The following is a 20,991-nucleotide window of genomic DNA, read 5'->3' on the forward strand; positions in this document are numbered from 1 at the left end:
TTCTTCTTCTTCGAAACATCTGTTGATAGAAATGCTTCCAACAATTGTCAAAGCCAATTCATATGGTACTGAAATTGAGCTTGCAAAATTTGCGGGGAGCTCGTTAAAATTGGTTGTAGTGTTACACTACTACTAGACTACTAGTGTCAAGAATCCAGTTGTTACCTACAGTAATGCTCTTTCACTTTTTCTTTCCAGGATTTTCCTGTTTTCTTTCAATATATTTTCCTCCTTCATTCATGCCTCCTCCTCCCCCCTCCCTCTTTTCCTCATATTTGGATAGAGAAAGAGTGTGTGGAATTAGCTATGACCCACCAACCACCACACTCGTGCCTGTGAAGAAAGTTGCGCACTCAAACTTAATCAAGTGTTTCCTTTCCTTCTCTATGCACGTCAACTATTTGTTGAAAATGACTCCGCAACAACAACAAATTCTTCCCCCCTCTCTCTCTAGTCTGTCTATACTTCCCTTGTCTTCTACTTTTGTTATTCTTGTTTCTTCCTTCACTTCACTGCACTTCTCTTCCCCATTCTTTTCTGTCATGGACATGAACTTCAATCACCATAACCACCATCTCTGCTTGTCCAAATGTCCTAAGCAACGCTGCAACACTCAATGGTATTTACTCTCTCTCTCTCTCTAAAACATATCCATGTTTATTACTGGTATATCTTTTTGTTTAAGTTCAAAATTCACTTCTCTTTGGTTTCTATACATTTTTGCTTAAAAACTTTATAAATTTGGTGATTAAAGAAGAGGAGGTGATATGGTTATCTTTTTATTTATTTTTTTCTTTCACCCTGTTTTTTGTATTCCAAGGTGAAATCTTGGTCATTTTATACATAGAATGAGTTCAAAATTAACACAAGCAGTTTACACAAATTATGCTTATGTGTTAATTTACTTACTTTAAACCTCTGGAGCAGAATTATTTTGTCTCTTGAATTTTCCTTGGACACTTGTTAAGATGGAGATTGTCCGGTTAGAGATAAATCATTTATAATATGGATTTCTTTTAATTTATTTCCTTCGACTACTTGTGTAGGATTTTCTTGGATGTCCATAGTGACATTACTATAGAAGTGGATGGAGCAACGTTTGCGTTACACAAGGTATATGCGCATATCTTTTGATTCCTTTGTATTGTCCTTTTTCTTGTGTGACATCTTCTGATCTGTTTTATTCGTGGAATACAGTTCCCTCTCGTTTCTCGTAGTGGACGAATTCGAAAGTTAGTTGCAGATCATAGAGATACTGATCTTTCAAGGGTTGAACTTTGTGGTTTACCTGGGGGTGCAGAATCATTTGAGTTAGCTGCAAAGTTCTGTTATGGAGTAAACTTTGAGATCACGTCCTCAAATGTTGCTCAACTTTGTTGCATTTCTAATTACCTAGAAATGACCGAGGAATATGCAAAAGGTAATCTTGGTTTTCGTGCAGAAACTTACATAGATACCATTGTTTGCAAGAATCTTGAGATGTGCGTTCAAGTGCTGCAACAGTGTGAGAACCTTCTCCCCCTTGCTGACGAGCTGAAAATAGTTAGTAAATGTACTGACGCAATTGCTTCCAAAGCATGCGTTGAACAAATAGCATCAAGTTTTTCACGCTTAGAATACAGCAGCTCAGGCAGGCTTCAAACAAATAGGCAGGCCAATGGTGATGGAGATTGGTGGATTGAAGATCTTTCTGTTCTTCGAATTGATTTATATCAGAGAGTCATAACAGCCATGAGATGTCGAGGGCTTCGTCCAGAGAGCATTGGTGTATCACTTATGGATTATGCGGAAAAAGTTTTGATCAAAAAGTCCAGCCAATGGAATTCAGCTGTTCAACCAAAAGACGATATTGTTGGTTCCTTCGATCATCTCCAAAGACTAGTAGTTGAGACAATTGTCAATTTATTACCTGTGGAGAAACACATCATCCCTATCTCATTCCTTTTTGGAATGTTACGAACTGCAATGATGCTTGATTGCACGAGTAATTGCAGGCTTGATCTTGAAAGGAGGATTGGGTCACAACTGGAAATAGCTACTCTGGATGATCTGTTGATCCCATCCTTTCGCCATCCTAGTGATACTTTATTTGATGTTGATACAGTTCATAGAATCTTGGTAAATTTCTCTCAGCAGGATGACAGTGAAGATGATATGGAATACACTTCTGCCTACGAGTCTGAAGGATCTCATTCTCCTTGTCAGAGTGCATTGCTCAAAGTTGCAGAATTAATTGACACCTACTTGGCTGAAATAGCTCCTGATGCAAACCTGAAGTTCACCAAGTTCATGGCCATTGCAGAATCTTTGCCAGAACATGCTCGGACATCCCATGATGGTTTATACCGAGCCATTGATATTTATTTAAAAGTAGGCATCTATTACTTGTCCTGGCCGGATTATTTAAGTATAATCAGATATCTTTTCTAACCCTTTGTGGTTGAACTTTTTCAGGCCCATCAGGGACTTTCTGATACAGAGAAAAGGAGGATCTGCAAACTAGTTGATTTCCAAAAGCTTTCGCAGGAAGCTGGTGCACATGCTGCACAAAATGAACGCCTTCCAATCCAGTCCATTGTTCAAGTTCTCTATTTTGAGCAATTAAGGCTTCGAAATAACTTATGCAGCTCATATCCAGACCCTGATCATAAACCAACATTACATCAGTCATGGCGGGTTGGTAGTGGTGGGCTCAGTGCAGCTATGTCTCCCAAAGACAATTATGCATCATTAAGAAGAGAGAACCGAGAGCTGAAACTTGAACTAACTCGATTGAGAATGAGGCTCAATGATCTGGAAAAAGACCATGTTTGCATGAAAAAGAACATGGAAAAATCTTCTGGCTCTCATAACTTGACTGTTTTTTCGTGGATGATGAAGAAGATGAGTTTGTTCAGTCATAGTTCTTCCCGGGGATTGTCGTCGCCATCAAAACACTCACAAGAAACAGATTTTAAGATGACTAGGAAAATGTGTGAGGCACATATATACTAGGTAACTGCATACTCTCCACAGCGTATATTTTGTCTTCCTGAAGTCTGAACTGATCATATTTATGAGTGGTAGTAAACAGACAATAGATTTTCTAGGAGTATAGTCTAGGCCTTTATTATTTATTTCATATCATCCTAAAAACTTTGATCTTAACCGTGCTCTATGTTTGTGCTAAGTCTCCTGCAGTAGAAAAAGATCTCGTCTTCTTTGGATATGTATCTACACATACACATTACAGTTTCCGTCCTTAGTTTTGAAGAGATCGAGTAGTACTTGACCTTTCGGATTGACTGTTCGGTATTCTGTAATCCGGTCTCTTTTTTAAAGATGTGTACAGATGGTAAATGCTACAACTGTAAATCCCATTTCACATCACTGAGAAAATCCAGGTCATATGCCAGAGCGCAGATAATCAGGCAATGATAATGGGCGTGGCTGAACTAGACACCACCCTTCAAGTTTTGATGGCCGGTAAGCCAAAACCTGTTCCCTTTGGCCACCAGGATGTTAAGTTTATGTTTCCACAGGTTGCAAGAATAGTGCTCATTTAAGGAGTGTGTCTGTGTTGTTTGAGAACATCTCATTTGGCTATTGATAATTGCAGTGTTTTCTCAATCAATGCTTCTGTTTCATACTTCTTTTATTCATTACCATATTACCAAATTAAACCAGTGGGAAACCCAGTCTATGCATTGTAAAGGTATTATGCTCCGTTGAAAGGTTTTGTGTAGGCTCTAGTAAGAAACCAGTGCTATCGGGGTTAGTAAGCTGGTGCATTACAGAGACTGTTACATGGAATGTTTTGATATCTGGGTTTGTTCAGGATGGTGAGTTTGATGAATTTTCAGATTGATTCTCGAAATGTAGGTTCTGGACTTCTGGGTGGGTTTTCTTTTTCAGCAGTTCGAGTGGGTTGATCTTAAATGATTTCTAGCCTGTTTGGATACAGAAGGCAGAAGCAAGAAGTGCCTCTGGACTTCTCAGAAGTAGTAGACCTTTACACGTTAGCTAATTTGCTGCAAATGTTTTAGTGAAGGTGGTGGAACAAATTCATGGACTTTTACCAAAACTATGCACTATAGTCTCATTGCTTTGTACGGTAACCGCGGGTTGTGGTTTCACTCCATCATCCAAGTCCTAACATATGCAAGACAAATTGTGCATATTTCCCCTGGCAGACTGCTTGCCCCCAAAAAGAACTGCATATTTAAGTTCATCCTGTTAAGATTTTGCCTGGAAGGCTGGAACCGTTGCTCAACTTAAAAGCAAGGAAAAAAATTGAATTCATTTTAACAATGTCCAACAGATACAATTAAGAAATTACAATTTTTGACTTTACTTAAAACTCAGTACAGCTCTTAACTGACCCAACATCTTTTATCATTTGAAGCATTAGAGATTCCACCTGTTTATCTAACTTGAATCCTGCCTTTTCAATCTCCTTGCAAAGCTCCTTACACTTGGCCAACCTTCCTGACACTGCATAAATCTTTATCATATCCCTGTAAATGTCATAAGTTGCAGCAAAACCAGCCTCCTTAAGTCTCGAAAAATATCTAACAGCCCTTGGGAGATCTTTCAGTGCAACAAATAATTTTATTGCGACATGATAAGCTGGAAGATCAAAGAGACAGTTTGATCCTTCCATTTCCCAGATCAAGGCAAATGCCTCCCTGTATTTCTTCTCCTTGTACCGGCTGTGTATCATTGTAGTGTACATAACAACACTTGGCTCTCGTCCCGATTCCTTGAACCAACTATACAAACTTTCAACAGTATCATATCTCTCGAGCTTTACACACACTTTCATGACTGATGTACAATCCTGCTGGCTCAATTCTAGGTCATCTCTCTCACCTAGCTCATCCAACAAAGTTGATACAAGCTTGTATTTGTCAGGGTTCTTCCCAAGTTCCAAAATCAGCTTAGCATGAATGCTAGCATCCAGTGTTCTATTATTATCCTTAGCTACTAAAAGGAGCTTTCTAGCCAGATATAAACTTCCTCCTCTTATGAAACCCCTTGCTAAAGCTTCAATAACTGGCCGACTTGCTGTGCTTGTGAATTTCTGCAAGTCGAATGGCATTTTCAGTTCCCGGGTCCTTGCTAAGATCTCGACTGTTGAGGCTAGAATGCGATCATCAGGGAACAATTGAGGTTGTTGTTGAGCCCAACAGAAAGTCTGTAGAGCTCTGTCTGGAAGACCCATATGACCCAGTTCTCGTATTGTCATAGAAAGTGATCCTTTCCGAAGGAATCGAACCCATTTGCTAAGAACTTCAGAAACATTTTTATCCGATGGTAGACTTCTGATTTCTTTGGCTAAATGGATGAGGAATTCTGGGTTCTTGTAAACTCTCTTACATACAGATGCTCGTGAAGAAGATAACATGGGGGAAGCCATTCTCACATGCCTCTTTGGTGTTGGAAGCCCCAATGGTCTAAGTTTATGAGGCAGGGGAAGTGGGAGAGGCCTTTCCCTATTCAGTTCGCCAAGTTTCTGAGGAATTCTACCTTGAAAAAGAGAAGAAATTGCATCGACCTCATCTGCGCTCCATTCTAAACCATCCTCATCATCACCACCATCCTCATCATCAATGTTGGGCAGCTCATTACAATTTAGGTCCTCCTCAATAGTGTTGTTCTTCTGAAAGAATAGATTACTTCTGGGATCTGGAGGAAGTTTTGCACGCCGAGGGTATCGAAGGTTCTTGGTTAATTTCCGGTGAGTATTCCCAGCTTTCGTTCGAGTTACACTGCTTGAGCTTCCCCGAGAATTTGATACCCTAACTGCGATGAAATGAGAACCAACAGACTGACCCAGGAACGGATAACTTTGTCTTCCAAATATTGCATGAAAATTGCACAGCACTGAATCCATTGCCAAGGTTATTGAACTTATAGATGTTCCATTTCGTCCTGAACTTGTACAGACCACCTAAAGAAGTACTCCAATGTTTTGGTATCTCCGCTGGGACATCAGTATATATGAACTAGTAAACATTCTGAACAACTCATAGGAATCAAGATTAAGACACTACATAAACTAAAAAATAAGAACAATTATGAGTCGATAAACAAATATACAGAAGCAATAAAAACAAGTATTATGGCGGCAACAGAGAGCATCAGCTTTTAATCTTGTCTAACATTAACTTACCTCAAGTTCAGCGATCAAGTGTAAAACATCATTTGCTCATAGACAACTCAAGAAACCAAGATGATAAAATTAAACGGCGTGTGCTACTGATGAAAAATGCTACCACATGCGAAGCATATAAGTCTATCAGTATATATCCTACTTTTAAACCCTAAACCCTAAATGTATGGAGGTGTTAATTAGGGTTTTGCACCCTCACCAAAAATGCAAGAAAAGTTTTTATCCACTCAAAGGATTTCAGTCAAGATACATAAAGAGGAAATCGTAATAGCTCAGTATACACAGACGAAATTCCTTATCTATTAAATCTTTGGAGGAAAAAAAAAGACGGAGAAAGAAGAAAGATATACCTCTGAGGAAACCCTAACCAGGGTGTTGCTTTTAAAGGAGAATAGTGAACTCAAAGTCGATTAGGGATCGGTTTTGGTTCCTTACTACCAGTTCCGTTGATGAACCCGAGAGAAAAGGTTACGCAACTGATAGGTCTTGGTGCTGGATAGGGCTTCGGGTCGCCTGTCTCCTAGTTAGGTGTCTCACGGTGTCTCGCCAATATATACGGTCAAACCGATAAATGAATGACCACGGGACCAAGAAAAAATATTCGTTTAGTGGGATTATTTATTTATCGATAAATGAATATTTATTCATTTAGACAATATTTTCTTAATTAAGAAGTTAAATTACATAAGAGAAGATGTACAAACGTAGCTAAAGGAAAAAAACAATTGCAAACTGTTTCCCTCATTGTAAGATTTGGTTCGAAGATATAAATGTTCCAAAATTAGAAAATGGTCAATTAGAAGAAGATATCCAAGGATTAACTGGTATGATTTTTTATTTACGTTATAGAAATTTGATGGACGTCGAACATGTTTTCAACTATCCTAACGAGAATGGTGCGGTTATGGAATATCCAACATGTTGTCGAACAAGTTTTCAACTATCCTAATGAGAATGGTACTGGACCGGATGATAATAGCGTCGTACCAAATGTTTCGTCTCAAGATACCTTTCAAGCGATGGTCACTTTAAAAAATTACCTGATACATCACGAGCAAAATATTCCAGAAATTGTGCAAGGATTGCATAAAATTAAGGATGTGATGCATTTTGGTTTTGGTGAAAAAAAAAGTCATTTAACCATATATGAATTTTTTTGAGTTTATTTCTACATGTATTTTTATTTAAAATTTGTTGATTGTGTATTTTGTTTGATTCTTATATACTCCCTCCGTTTCTAAAAAATAGTCAGGTTTTTTTTTTTTGGATATGTCAAAAAAATAGGCTTGTTTACATACGTGGAAAGTCAAATGTTATGATTTTACTACTATACTCATAGAGGGACCACTTCTCTATCTCCATTTTCTCTCTTAATACAAAAAGAGGACCACTTCTCTTTCCTCTTTCTCTAATGACAAATCAGTGGGACCAAAGGATAGATTAGGAAAAAACATAGAAAATTGACTTCAATGATTAGTTTTCTTAATTTTTATAAAAACCAAACAAGCCTATTTTTTAGAAACGGAGAGAGTATATTTTTTTATATGGAAATTTAGTGATTATTCATTTATATTTTATATTTTATAGGGCCTTTAAGGATTCAATTTTTTTTATTCACTAATGCATTAAGCGAGGTTATTCATTTACCACCTTGACCCAGTCGGGACCAGAAAAATTTATTCATTTGGCGAGGTTATTCATTTATTGAACATTCTTTTATCGAGGTTTGACTGAAGTCGTCATGTGTTATTATTTTGATTACCAAACATACAAAATGAGTAAATATAGGAAAAAGAATAAAAATATTTCAAACTTACGGAATCTCCCCCTTTAACGAGAGCAAGAGAGATAATGAAAAATAAAAATTGCCCACTAAAAAACACGAGAAAAACCACGCGTAATCCTAGTCAACCCTGAATTCCTTCACTATTTTGATCGTTTTTCATCATTAAATCTTTTATCTTTGTATAAATTGTTGTTTTCTCATGATTTTAATTTCTTCTTTGATCTGTTAATTGCTCAATTTTGTCCCTTATCTATGCAGTAGTTCTAGGTCATCTTTTCTTGTTTTCAATTCATCCGTATGATAGAATCTTTGTGATGATTGGATAGTAGATACCAACCTCTGTAATATGTATTAAAAATCTTGTCATTCTTGATTTGTAACTCTTTACATCGATAACCCTTTTCTTTTTGATGTTTCTATACTATTAACTTTCTTTATCTGGTCATTCTGCCTTGTATAAGGCCTTTCAATGTCTAAAGTTGCGCGTTTGTTTAACAACTACTTACATGTATTGTCTTCATCACTTGTTTGCAGGTTGTTGGCTACTACTTTCGAATATGCTCATCTGGATAATTATCTGTTGTTGGTGTCTTTTCAATGCTCTCAGTGGCTCTTCCATATTGTCAGAGTAATTGAGATAACTTATCCACGTTCTACTCAAATATTGGAGCCAATTGCGGTGACGAATGCTATAAATTGGTGGTGGGTTCATCCTACGAATACAGGTTTTATTCCTTTTCTCCTTGCAATATCATTACTATTAAGCACGGCATCATCTCGTCAAAATTTGGAGGGCATGAATCGTTCTCTCAATGATGCATCTGATCATCACTCTGAGGAGATTAAGAGAGTTATTCAACACCCAAACCCTGATATAGAACAATAAGTTGAAGTCTGGGAGAAATCGATCATTGGTAAAGTCTTATTTGAGAAAAGAATGTCTCCTTATCAAGCAGCGGATGTTGCTCATCTTATTTGGCATGATCTTATAAGAAATTTTTATCTGAGATGTCCTGCTCCTAATATTTTTGTTATTAAATCTGATGAATGGGATGATCTGAACTTCGTTTTAGTTGGTACTCCTTGGTCTCTGGATGGTAAGCTTTTTATTATTCATGCTTGGAACCCAACTATAAACTATAGAGAACCAGATTTTCAAAACCAAACCTTTTGGACTGCACTTAAAAATCTTCCTCTAGATTTATGAATTCAGTGGTTCTACGTAAAAATATTCCTTTAGAATTTATGAATTCAGTGGTTCCACGTCAAATGGGTTCTCTTATTGGAAATGTGCTGAAAGTTGATCCTTCATACGATTTTCCTACTGATGGGGGAGATGTCTATGTGTTTGTTAATATTAACACTTCTTATCCAATGATAAGGGGAATTATGACAGAAAATGTTGCGGGAGTATCTCAATGGGTTGGTTTTTCTCTATCGCACACAGCCTCACAGAATTTGTCATAAATGTTTCACTTTGGATCATAGTAAACAAGATTGTGCTAGAACAGCTAACAGAGTTAGAGAAATGAAATCTTTTCTTCACAACCATGGGCATCTTCAAAATCGAGTTACTCCTCGTCTAAGTAGAAATCCAAGATTTTCTACTGGTTTAGTTGAACTACCGTTTCCTCGAGCTTCAAGACAAGCTAGAGTTACTTATACAAGGCCTGAAGATGGATTTTATGTTGCTGACTATTTCACAGCTGACTCAACTTCAGCAACTACTAGCTCTCGCTTCCGATTTCCTCGTCGGTTTAAGAGGAATATGCCTGCTTTAGAGTATGGAGAAAGTAGATCTTCTTCCACTAAGGCTAGGGCTAGGCCTGTCAATGGAAGAATATCCGTCGGATATTTAGAAATACGATATCCGACAGGTTAAGCACTACCGGATATTCGATATCCGATAATATCCTATAGGATATCAAAATCAAATATCGATTCCGATAGGCTAAGTTGTCGGATATCCGATAAATATCCGATAATATCCGGTTATAACAAAAAAGCTTAAAAACCCTTGTAAAACATTTTCATAATTGACACTTATCGGATATTTATCCGATACTAGACTCGAAATTAGGATAAATTACAAATAAGTTCCTATACTATCGGATATCGGATATTAACATTTCGGATAGGGTCTAATCCGTTTCCGATATGTTGAGGAAGAAATATCCGATAAAATATCCGATCCGATAAAATGGATAAAATCCTATAGGATCTCGAATACTCGGAAACGGATACCGGATATCGGACAAATATTGACAGGCCTAGCTAGGGTATCTTCTGCTATTGAGGGGTCTGAAAAAGTGGGGGTCTAACAACCTCACCCAATATTTCGCTTAGCAATCTGTATGGACTAACTCCAATATACTTTTAAGAGAATCAACTAGACAGTCAGACTCAATCTTAATAAAAAGTATATCAAAGAGTTATATCTCAATTTCTCGATTCAACCCCAACTCAAGCAAATAGAAATCTGCGAGTTTGATTGAATACAAGAGAAATCACTTGAACGGTACCAAAGACCAATGTTCAAGGATCAATCAATTTCAATCAACAACCAAAGGTTGGATTTACCAATTGATCGATTCAAGGCACAACCTGTGATATTTCAATTATATAACAAAACATAATGCGGAAAAGAAATAACACACACACCAGAAGTTTTGTTAACGAGGAAACCGCAAATGCAGAAAAACCTCGGGACCTAGTCCAGATTGAACACACACTGCATTAAGCCGCTACAGACACTAGACTACTACAAACTAACTTCAGTCTGGACTGTAGTTGAACCCCAATCAATCTCACATTGATCCAAGGTACAGTTGCGCTCCTTACGTCTCTGATCCCAGCAGGATACTACGCACTTGATTCCCTTAGCTGATCTCACCCACAACTAAGAGTTGCTACGACCCAAAGTCGAAGACTTTAATAAACAAATTTGTATCACGCAGAAAAGTCTACAATAATAAATAAATCTGTCTCCCACAGAAATACCTACGAGTTTTGTTCTGTCTTTTGATAAATCAAGGTGAAAAGGAACCAATCGATATACCAGACTTATATTCCCGAATAACAGCCTAGAAATATCAATCACCTCACAATAATCTTAATCGACTAGCGAAACAAGATATTGTGGAATTACAAACGATGAGACGAAGATGTTTGTGACTACTTTTCTATCTTGCCTGTCGGAGAAATTAGTCTCAAGCCAATCTTACGATTGTACTCAAGCACGATATAAACAACAAGATCAGATCACGCAACTATAGAGAAAATAGTTGGGTCTGGCTTCACAATCCCAATGAAGTCTTCAAGTCGTTAACCTACAGGGTCTCGATAGAAACCTAAAGTTAAAGGAGAATCGACCGTAGCTTATACAACTAGTATCACACATAAGGTGTGGAGATTAAGTTTCCCAGTTGCTAGAGTTCTCCTTTATATAGTCTTCAAATCAGGGTTTGCAATCAATGCTACCTTGGTGAAAAAGCATTCAATATTCACCGTTAGATGAAAACCTGATTAGATTCAAGCTAATATCTTCCAACCATTATATCGAACTTAGCTTGTTATACACAAATGAAATGTAAATTCATTTAGGTTTGAGTAACCGTACCTAAACGTCTACACCTAGTTGGTTCAACAATAGTTAACCAATGGTTAGCCATATGAGCACTTTCATATCAACCTTATTCATCTTCACCACAACTAGTTCAAATGACTCAAATAAACTAGTTACAGAGTTGTTCAATTGCTTCGATCTCATAGAAGTATACAAGACATAATTGAAGCAAAAACATTTTTGATTCACTCGAATCGATTCATGAACATTATAGCCACGGTTTGCAAAGATTGCATTCCTTAATTTATAAATGTCTTAGTTCACGAATTAAACTGTTTTTAGAAAATAACCCACTTAAGTACGCATACTTAAGTACCCGGACTGAGTTTGTTTTCAGTTCACAAACTCCAGCAGAAATTCACGGGATGTGATCTTCCGACGGTACGCGTACGGGTACGCGGACTTAGCTTCGGTTATCCTGAACAAGCAAAGTACATACTTTGATTCCATCGCCGCATCAACAGTTTGGTTTTCAAAACCACCAGTGCATAGAGACTCAACCATGGTTGTTGTCGAATAATCTAAACCCTCATAAAGGATTTGAACTAGCCTAACCTTTTCTAAACCATGATGAGGACATTGGGCTAATAAGTCATTGAACCTTTCCAAATACCTATACAAAGACTCTCCCTCCTGTTGATAAAATGTGCAGATTTGTGTCCTAATAGACGATGTTTTGTGCCTAGGGAAAAAATTGTTCAAAAAGGCAGATGTAAGTTGTTCATATGTTTTGATTGATTCGGAAGCCAAACTATACAACCACGACTTGGCTTTATCTTTTAAGGAAAAGGGGAATAACCTGAGTTTCAAAGCATCATCATCAAGGTTTCTAATTTTTAGGGTACTACAAATTTCCTCAAAGTCCCTAACATGGAAGTATGGGTTTTCATTTTCTTTCCCTAAAAAGATTGGGAGCATCTGTAGGGTCCCAGACCTAAGTTCATAATTTGCTTCAGTTTCAGCTAACTTGATACAGGAGGGACGAGTAGTCCTAGTAGGTTTCAACAAAGCTTTTAAAGTTGCCATTATTGGCACTATCGGGATATTTGGGATTCTATGCAATCACAAAACAAGGCTGACTCAACCAAATAAAACCTAATTTTCTAGCAAACAAAAAGCATGATGGTTCCACTTAGATTGTTTCTAGACCAGCTTCTATTCTTTCGTAAAGGAACTCGTTACAATCTGAGCAAACCCCTCTGGAATCAATCCGTGTCAAAGTAAGTTGAATCGAGGCGAGGGAATCTCAGTGGAGCTTTGATACCCAAGGCCTCACCGGTTACAAGGCGGCGCAATCACGCATTCAACTCACAGAAACCATCATGAACTTCTAAGTATGCTCAAAAGAGTAACCAATATTTTTCGAACGACTTTCCTATTAAGCTCGTTACCCTATCGGTCTCGTTCTAGTCAAAAGTTTAGGCTTAGGTTCGCGTTTGGTTTCGTTTTCCTAAGGCGGGCAAGAAGAGAACGGTGATGAAATCCGAACCCTTATCTTGTATGGCCAGTCCTTGCCCTTTACTAGGAAATTAAAGCAGCCGTTTTCAAGTCCTCAGCATATATGCAAACGAAGGAATACAGTAAACCCGTTGACAGGGGATTCACGGGTGTTTCGAAAAACTTACCTCCCGTACCAGACGGGCGAAGAACCGCTGAAGTCGACTCGGGCCACGACTCCTATGTCATGTACGAACCCGAGGGGCCGAGGCGATATCGTAATCACCGTCCTTCTCTGCACACAGTTTTTATTTAAACCAACCCTTCCGTAGGGTTTAAAAATAATAATGTCCCAGTCCAAAAAGTGTCCAAAAATAAAAAGAAAAATTACAAAAAAATAAAACCCTATTTACAGTTTCTAAAAATAAAACAAAATAACTATACACAAAATCTTCTTCTTCACTCCTTGGATTCCTCTCTTCTTTCCTTCTTTGGCTATGCTTTCCTTTTATAGTACTTTTTTCTTTCCTTGTAGCTTCGCTCCAATCTGAAAAGAATCGAAAAATACCAAACGCGTAAAAGAGAACAAAAATTCTAAAAGAAATAAAATAAATCTAAAACCTAAAACCTAATACAAATCCGCGTCGGCGGCGCCGAAAATTGATGTGGTTTTTTATGTTGTTGTAGATAGTGGTAAAAGGTTGTCGTTCACTCGGACTTGTGAAGATTTGTTTTAGACTTAAATTAAAATAAAAACTCAAGATGAAGTTGTTATCAAGATTATAAAAAGCACCGAGACTCAGGATTCCACCATTGACCAATTAAGTGATTTAATCTAATCAATATTCATGCAATTCTTTGCGTTTAAAGTGATTCTAATATATTGCCTCTAATAGATTTTTGAAGTAACAATTGTATACATCAAGCATGAAACATCAAAAGTCTTAAACTAAGCATGCTCCATCAAAACGGATCACAATCATTCAATAAAAATCAATTTTCCAATATTAGTTCCATACAAATAATCATAAAAGAAATTGCAAGAATTAATTAAAATAGAAATATAACACTTTTCATGGAACAATGGCTTCCTCCGTCGCCTCGGCTAAGGGTTTTTTTAGCTCCTCATATTATTCACATACTCAAAATAGGTTTTCATAGCTCAAAAGGGTGAAAAAAAAAGAGAAAACTAGTTAAGCAGACAGTTTGTAACGGTGTATAAGCGTTACAAACACCTGTTATAGAAACGATATATGAAAACTATTGTAGAAGAAACGACTGTCTCTGGGAGTAGTATGTTCTTCGTGTTCTTCCCCTACACCAGCAGAACTGAATGTCTGTAATTTCAATTTTGAGCTTTCTGTGGTTATCTAAACTACCCCAAACTGTTCGTAACCCTTCTATGACTTGCAACCAACCTATATATAGGCAAAAACTCTCAAGTAAACCCTAAACAACTCAAGTTTATCTTGATTATTCTTTCACAGCAAGTCCCGAGAATAATTCTCTCAAGTTTTCTATGCACGCGTCTTCCAAGTTTAATCCAACGTACCAGAATCTCTCAATGATGGTATCCTCAATCATATCCATCAGTATATTGTTAATACTTCACGTAACTTCCAATTATAGCTGAAGAAAATCCTGAAACTTCCTTATCCTCTGTTTAGCTTGAACTCGACGAAATCTCACGACTTTATCGAATCTGACAGACTTACCAGTCCTGTTTTATAGAAACAGGCTTAACTGACTCCAAAGCAACAACCAAATCCGATTGTATCTCAGACAAAAACAAATCCAGAAGTTCGCTACAAGCCGTGAACTTCCTACACCTATGTTTCCTTCTCCCGGCTTATTCAACCCAATTCATTCGACCCAAACACACGTAACAACCCTGTAATGTTCTAGAAAGTCCAGCCCAACGAAAATCAGACCTTGAATCTCTCTAAAACTCTGTTGAATTCCGAACCCTAATCTGTAGGTGTGTGGGTTCATTTTCCCGCCAAAATAAATCTGTTTGAAATGTGAAGAAGAAGGGTGACCCTTATCCATAGTAGGGGTGCCGATAGCAGGTGCCTTTGGGATGTCTTGAGAGTGCCCCTTATCCATAGTGAGAGTCCGAATAGCAAGTGCCCTCCGGGTGCGCTTTTCGACAACTTTTCGAGCCGATTTTTCCAAAAATGTTTATTGGACAAAAATACCTACACACACATAAAACACCATAATAAGTACAAAAATAAGCACTATCAATATATAGAATCGAGACAAAGATTTGGCAATTAAGCACAAGTTAAGCACAAAGATTTGGCAATTAAGCACAAGTTCAATTAAGAACTCTCCCCCATAAAATGTCATTCCTGAAAGAACAACAAGAACGATCTTACTTTCACAAGAAAATAAGGATTTCTTTGGACATTAACAAATCACATAAGAATGTGAATTTGTATCCAAAAATATCAATTAAATTAATCACAAGCGAACCTATGATTAATTTAATCGGAAATGCTCACATAAGAGAACTTACGGAGCCGCATAGTATTTACATAAAAAATATGGATCAGGGAAGATCAATACTGCGAAATAAACAAAGATTTATTCTATTCTTTATCACCATTTACACAATGACATATAATAGACTTAATCTTTATACACAAAAGCTCATCCTATCTTCCATCAATATTTTCATAATGACATAATAGGCTTATCTTTTGTTTTGTCAAAGTTTCATTTAATCTTTTATCAATACTTGCATATTAACATATGAAGGACTTAACTTTTGACCATGTATGGGACAATCATAGTTCACGGACGCAAACACACATATCCCATAACAAGTTGCAATATATGAAATCATAAAGATTAATACTGCAAAAATAATCTTCCAAACAAACTTTAGAATTTAAATAAATAAATCTAAAAACATTGCAAGATGAAAACGTTGGACATAGCTATGTGTAATCACAATAATGGTTATTCCAAACCCTAGTTATCCTTCTTAAAGACACAAGAATAAAATTCTCATAAGAAGTTTCCTAGACATTGTAGAGCTTTCTCAGAGCATCTACAGAGAATTCCTTCTCATTATTGAAAAACCCATTGATTATGGGATTGTTCAATTCATATAAGTCTTCAGAAATATCAGCTAATTCACTAAGTTCTCTCTTTAGCTCACGCAAGGTGTTCTTTGTTAGAGACAACATTTGTTCGTAGTGAGTTATCTTTTCTAAGAGGAAACAATTTGAGATTTTAAATCATTTCTTTTGTTGATGAAATCTTTCACCATACCTCTAAAGTTATTATCAAAATGATAAACAGACAAGAGGCGGTTAGAGGAAGAACCTTCTTCATCATTTGTATATCTCTCTTTCTTCATCCTTGAGGAAGAGATCCCTTCACACAGATACACATTAACCGCTTCAACTGCATCCCTTTTTGTGGTGTCTATAGTTACAGGAGCCATGAAACTGTATCTTTCAAAGAGAAAAGAGATGAAGGACCTTGATTACAAATGATTATAAATAGACTTAATGGCAGCCAACCCTAGAAGAACTTTGAACAAGTCTTTCATGGTTCATTATCCGTTATCTAAAATACCAGGAGAATATTTTCTTAACAAAAATAAGAAGAAGAAAAAATACAAAACTTGAGTCACCTTAATGCAAACCTCATTTTCTCAAGTTAAAGATGAGGATGCGAACGTCACTGGTATTAGACAGCGACAAAGTGAGTCGAATGCTCACCTCTTTACCACATAGTGGCTTATCAAGGTTTGTTGCATAAACATATTTCTTACCTCTTCTGAATCTGGAATTTCTGTATTTTTTTTAAAAACATTGTTGATTATCCAATTCCAGATTCATCCTTTGCATGTTCTCCTAAAGTTTGGCAATTCTTTTGTTGTTTCTCTTTAATCTCCAACACATACTCTGAACATGATTTGCATTTCCGCAAAACGAACAAATCAATAAAGATCTTTTGTTCTGTTGAAATGCCTTATGTTTATCATAACATTCAACGTACAGTGTTCCAGCATTAGTCGGAGCAAGAGAGTTGTTTGTGTTTACAGTTTTGCCTTTAAACCCCAAGCCATTTGTGTTTCCAAAGGACTTCTAACCGAATAACATTGCTGAGATTTTGTCAGAACTTCCGGATAACCTTTGCAGGTCATTCTTAAGAGTATTAATCTCTTTTTTCTTTAGAGACATGGTTCTGGTGAATTCATCATTAAGACAGTCTATCTCAAGATTTTTCACCTGGAGCGATGATTCAAGTTTCTTCAACGAAGCTCTTAGTTGAAGATTTTCTTGGTGAATCTCTCTACTTTTATTCAAGAATTCACAAATCTTTGTGTCACACTCAAGTTCTGAATCAGAAACTGAGTAGGTGGAGGTTTCTGCTACAACAGCTGAAAGTTCGTTGCACAGATCAGACGCATCTAAGATGTTGACACACAAGGAAGATTTTTATTGTATTGAATCATCTGAAGAATTAACTAGAGATAGACGTTTCTCACATCTTTTACTTCTTTTCAAAAAATCCTTGATCTTTTCTGTTATCAGTGATTTATCAAAATCAACATGATTGGAACAACATTCATCAGCCCAAGACAAATTAGAAGATTCACTTGGGTTGATCACAACATTGAACGCAGATGTTCTGACTGTGTTTTGATCAAGATCAAGAATTTTTAACTTTCCAATTAGAGTATTTCTAGAAATCTCATCAAGGTTATTTCCTCCAACGATGGCATGCTTCTTAGAATCGTATCTGGATGGCAGAGATCTGAGAATTTTCATCACAATGTTCTTTTCAGGAATAATCTTAACCAATACAAAAGATGCATTAAAAATTTCAGACACTTTGTGATTAAACTCATCAAATGAATCTTCATCTGCCATACGAAGGTTTTCCCAATCAGAATTTAGGTTTTGAAGCCTAGCTTGTTTTTCACAGGTATTCCCTTCAAATACGGTTTCTAAGATATCTCGGGCTTCTTTGGACTTTGTGCACGTAGTCACATGATGTTGAATATCTAGGATAATGGCATGTATGATAGCATTTAAGCCGTCGGAATTTTGCTTTGCAACAGGGATTTCTTCTTGACTATATCTACCAATATCCTTGGGTATAGACACATCGCATTTTGTATCAACCGGAGGAGCATAAACATTAACAACACGTACCCATGTTTGAAAATCACGAGCTTGTAGAAAATCACGCATAGCGATTTTCCACCACAAGTAGTTTGAGCCATCGAAAACTGGTGGTACGTTTATGGAGATAAAATTTATGTCCATAGAGTCAGATCGCTACAAACACAGACTTATAAGGTCTTTAAACGTGTTTGCCTGCTCTGATACCAATTGAGGAAGTGGGGGGCTAACAACCTCACCCAATATTTCTCTTTGCAATCTGTATGGACTAACTCCAATATACTTTTAAGAGAATCAACTAGACAGTCGGACTCAATTTAATAAAAGTATATCAAAGAGTTATATCTCAATTTCTAGATTCAATCCCAACTCAAGCAAATAGAAATATGCGAGTTTGATTGAATACGAGAGAAATCACTTGAACGGTACCAAAGACCAATGTTCAAGGATCAATCAATTTCAATCAACAACCAAAGGTTGGATTTACCAATTGATCGATTAAACGCACAACCTGTGATATTTCAATTATATAACAAATATAATGCGGAAAAGAAATAACACAGACACCAAAAGTTTTGTTAACGAGGAAACCGCAAATGCAGAAAAACCTCGGGACCTAGTCCAGATTGAACATACACTGCATTAAGCCGCTATAGACACTAGACTACTACAAACTAACTTCGGTCTGGACAATCTCACATTGATCCAAGGTACAGTTGCGCTCCTTACGTCTCTGATCCCAGCAGGATACGACGCACTTGATTCCCTTAGCTGATCTCACCCACAACTAAGAGTTGCTACGACCCAAAGTCGAAGACTTTAATAAATAAATTTGTATCACGCAGAAAAGTCTACCATAATAAATAAATATTTCTCCCACAGAAATACCTACGAGTTTTGTTCTGTCTTTTGATAAATCAAGGTGAAAAGGAACCAATTGATATACCATACTTATATTCCCGAAGAACGGCCTAGAAATATCAATTACCTCACAATAATATTAATCGACAAGTGACACAAGATATTGTGGAATCACAAACGATGAGGTGAAGATATTTGTGACTACTTCTCTATCTTTCCTATGGAGAAATTAATCTCAGGCCAATCTTACGATTGTACTCAATCACGATAGAACTACAGAGAAAATAGTTGGGTCTGGCTTTACAATCCCAATAAAGTCTTCAAGTCGTTAACCTACAGGGTCTCGATAGAAACCTAAGGTTAAAGGAGAATCGACTCTAGCTTATACAACTAGTATCACACAGAAGGTATGGGGATTAGGTTTCCTAGTTGCTAGAGTTCACATTTATATAGTCTTCAAATCAGGGTTTGCAATCAATGCTACCTTGGTAAAAAATCATTCAATATTCATCGTTAGATGAAAACCTGATTAGATTCAAGCTAATATCTTTCAACCGTTATATCGAACTTAGCTTGTTATACACAAATGAAATGTAACTTCATTTAGGTTTGAGTAACCATACCTAAACGTGTACACCTAGTTGGTTCAACAATAGTAAACCAATGGTTAGCCATATGAGCACTTTCATATCAACCTTATTCATATTCACTACAACTAGTTCAAATGACTCAAATGAACTAGTTAGAGAGTTGTTCAATTACTCATATCTCATAGAAGTAAACAAGACACAATTGAAGCAAAAACAATTTTGATTCACTCAAATCGATTCATGAACATTATAGCCACGGTTTGCAAAGATTGCATTCCTTAATTTATAAATGTCTTAGTTCACGAATTAAACTGTTTTTAGAAAATAACCCACTTAAGTACGCATACTTAAATACCCGAACTGAGCTTGTTTTTAGTTCACAAAGTCCAGCAGAAATTCACGGATGTGAACTTCCGACAGTACACGTACGGGTACGCGGACTTAGCTCCGGCCATCTTGAACAAGCAAAGTACGCATACTTTGGTTCAAGGATTTTGGACTTACACAAGTATGAGTTCACATACAATGTTGACATCCAAACATGGTTATATATTCTAAACTCTCATTTCAATCATTGAAACATTCTTAAAGGATGTTATATAGTGGTTATTCACACACTATTTTTCATCAAAGCGATTTTCAAGAGATTAAAATAACTAACATGACTTTCGTCACGAGTAAAGATGAACTTGGACAAAGCAAAAGCATACCAACACATATTTCGAGAAATAGATAAGCGAGATAAACTCAGCTCAAAATAGCAAATGTGTAGAATCGAAGTCTATATAGCAATACGACTTTTGTCTCAAGATAGGAGATAGAGTAGATAGACTTTTGAGTGATAGATAAGTTCATCTCTCCACATACCTTTTTGTGATGAAGATCCACCAGTTCCCTGAGTAGTTCTTCGTTTTTGCATGATGAACGCCGTGGAGTCTAGAGCTCAACTACACTTTCTATCCTAGTCCGAGACTTAGCTATAAGTAGACAAGAAATCAAGGCTTTAGTTTTGGCTACTAAACTTGACAAACAAGCTTGAGATAGCAACGCTTGCGAGATCAACCGAGTAGTGCTCTAACAGGGTCATCAATGATTGAGTTTCGAACATCAACTAGCTACAATGTCCAGATGATGCAGAATATAGCCAACAATCTCGTTAATTTTGACAAAGGACATTCACCTTATGCTCAGCAAGATGACCAGGTTACTTTTCACTCATACCCCTTCTTCATTATCTCATTTAATATATGTTTTTTTGTTAAGTTGCTTCGTTTTATTGTTTTGCATTTCACCATCTACTGCATCATCATGCATATATTATCCTGGAATTGTCAGGGTATAGAAAATCACACCACTAGAAACCATTTACATCACACTATCAGAAACTA

At 36.8% G+C, this 20,991-nt stretch overlaps 2 protein-coding genes and 1 non-coding gene across 5 annotated transcripts; 1 reads left to right on the forward strand and 2 right to left on the reverse strand.

The window, feature by feature from the left end:
* Positions 1-40: 40 nt before the first annotated feature.
* LOC113289607 (BTB/POZ domain-containing protein At5g48800-like) lies at positions 41-3,626 on the forward strand. 2 transcript variants are annotated; one of them, XM_026538917.1, is made up of 5 exons: positions 41-619; positions 1,047-1,113; positions 1,198-2,370; positions 2,455-2,994; positions 3,171-3,626. In XM_026538917.1, the coding sequence occupies exons 1-4, from the start codon at positions 174-176 to the stop codon at positions 2,992-2,994; spliced, it is 2,226 nt and encodes a 741-aa protein (XP_026394702.1). In that variant the 5' UTR covers positions 41-173; the 3' UTR covers positions 3,171-3,626. The 2 variants fall into 2 exon arrangements, with proteins under 2 accessions (XP_026394702.1, XP_026394704.1); XM_026538919.1 differs by having other exon boundaries at positions 3,181-3,626.
* A 627-nt stretch (positions 3,627-4,253) lies between these two features.
* Positions 4,254-6,661, reverse strand: LOC113289608 (pentatricopeptide repeat-containing protein At2g01860-like). 2 transcript variants are annotated; one of them, XM_026538920.1, is made up of 2 exons: positions 6,505-6,661; positions 4,254-5,965 (listed from the first exon to the last, which is right to left on the reverse strand). In XM_026538920.1, the coding sequence occupies exon 2, from the start codon at positions 5,873-5,875 to the stop codon at positions 4,334-4,336; it is 1,542 nt and encodes a 513-aa protein (XP_026394705.1). In that variant the 5' UTR covers positions 5,876-5,965; positions 6,505-6,661; the 3' UTR covers positions 4,254-4,333. The 2 variants fall into 2 exon arrangements, with proteins under 2 accessions (XP_026394705.1, XP_026394706.1); XM_026538921.1 differs by lacking the exon at positions 6,505-6,661 and adding an exon at positions 6,155-6,492.
* Positions 6,119-6,181, reverse strand: LOC113292268. Its single transcript, XR_003331752.1, has one exon. It is a non-coding gene; the product is annotated as a small nucleolar RNA snoR101 (small nucleolar RNA).
* Positions 6,662-20,991: the final 14,330 nt, after the last annotated feature.

The sequence above is a fragment of the Papaver somniferum genome, chromosome 6 (assembly GCF_003573695.1).
Source record: "Papaver somniferum cultivar HN1 chromosome 6, ASM357369v1, whole genome shotgun sequence".
Taxonomy (NCBI): Eukaryota; Viridiplantae; Streptophyta; class Magnoliopsida; order Ranunculales; family Papaveraceae; genus Papaver; species Papaver somniferum.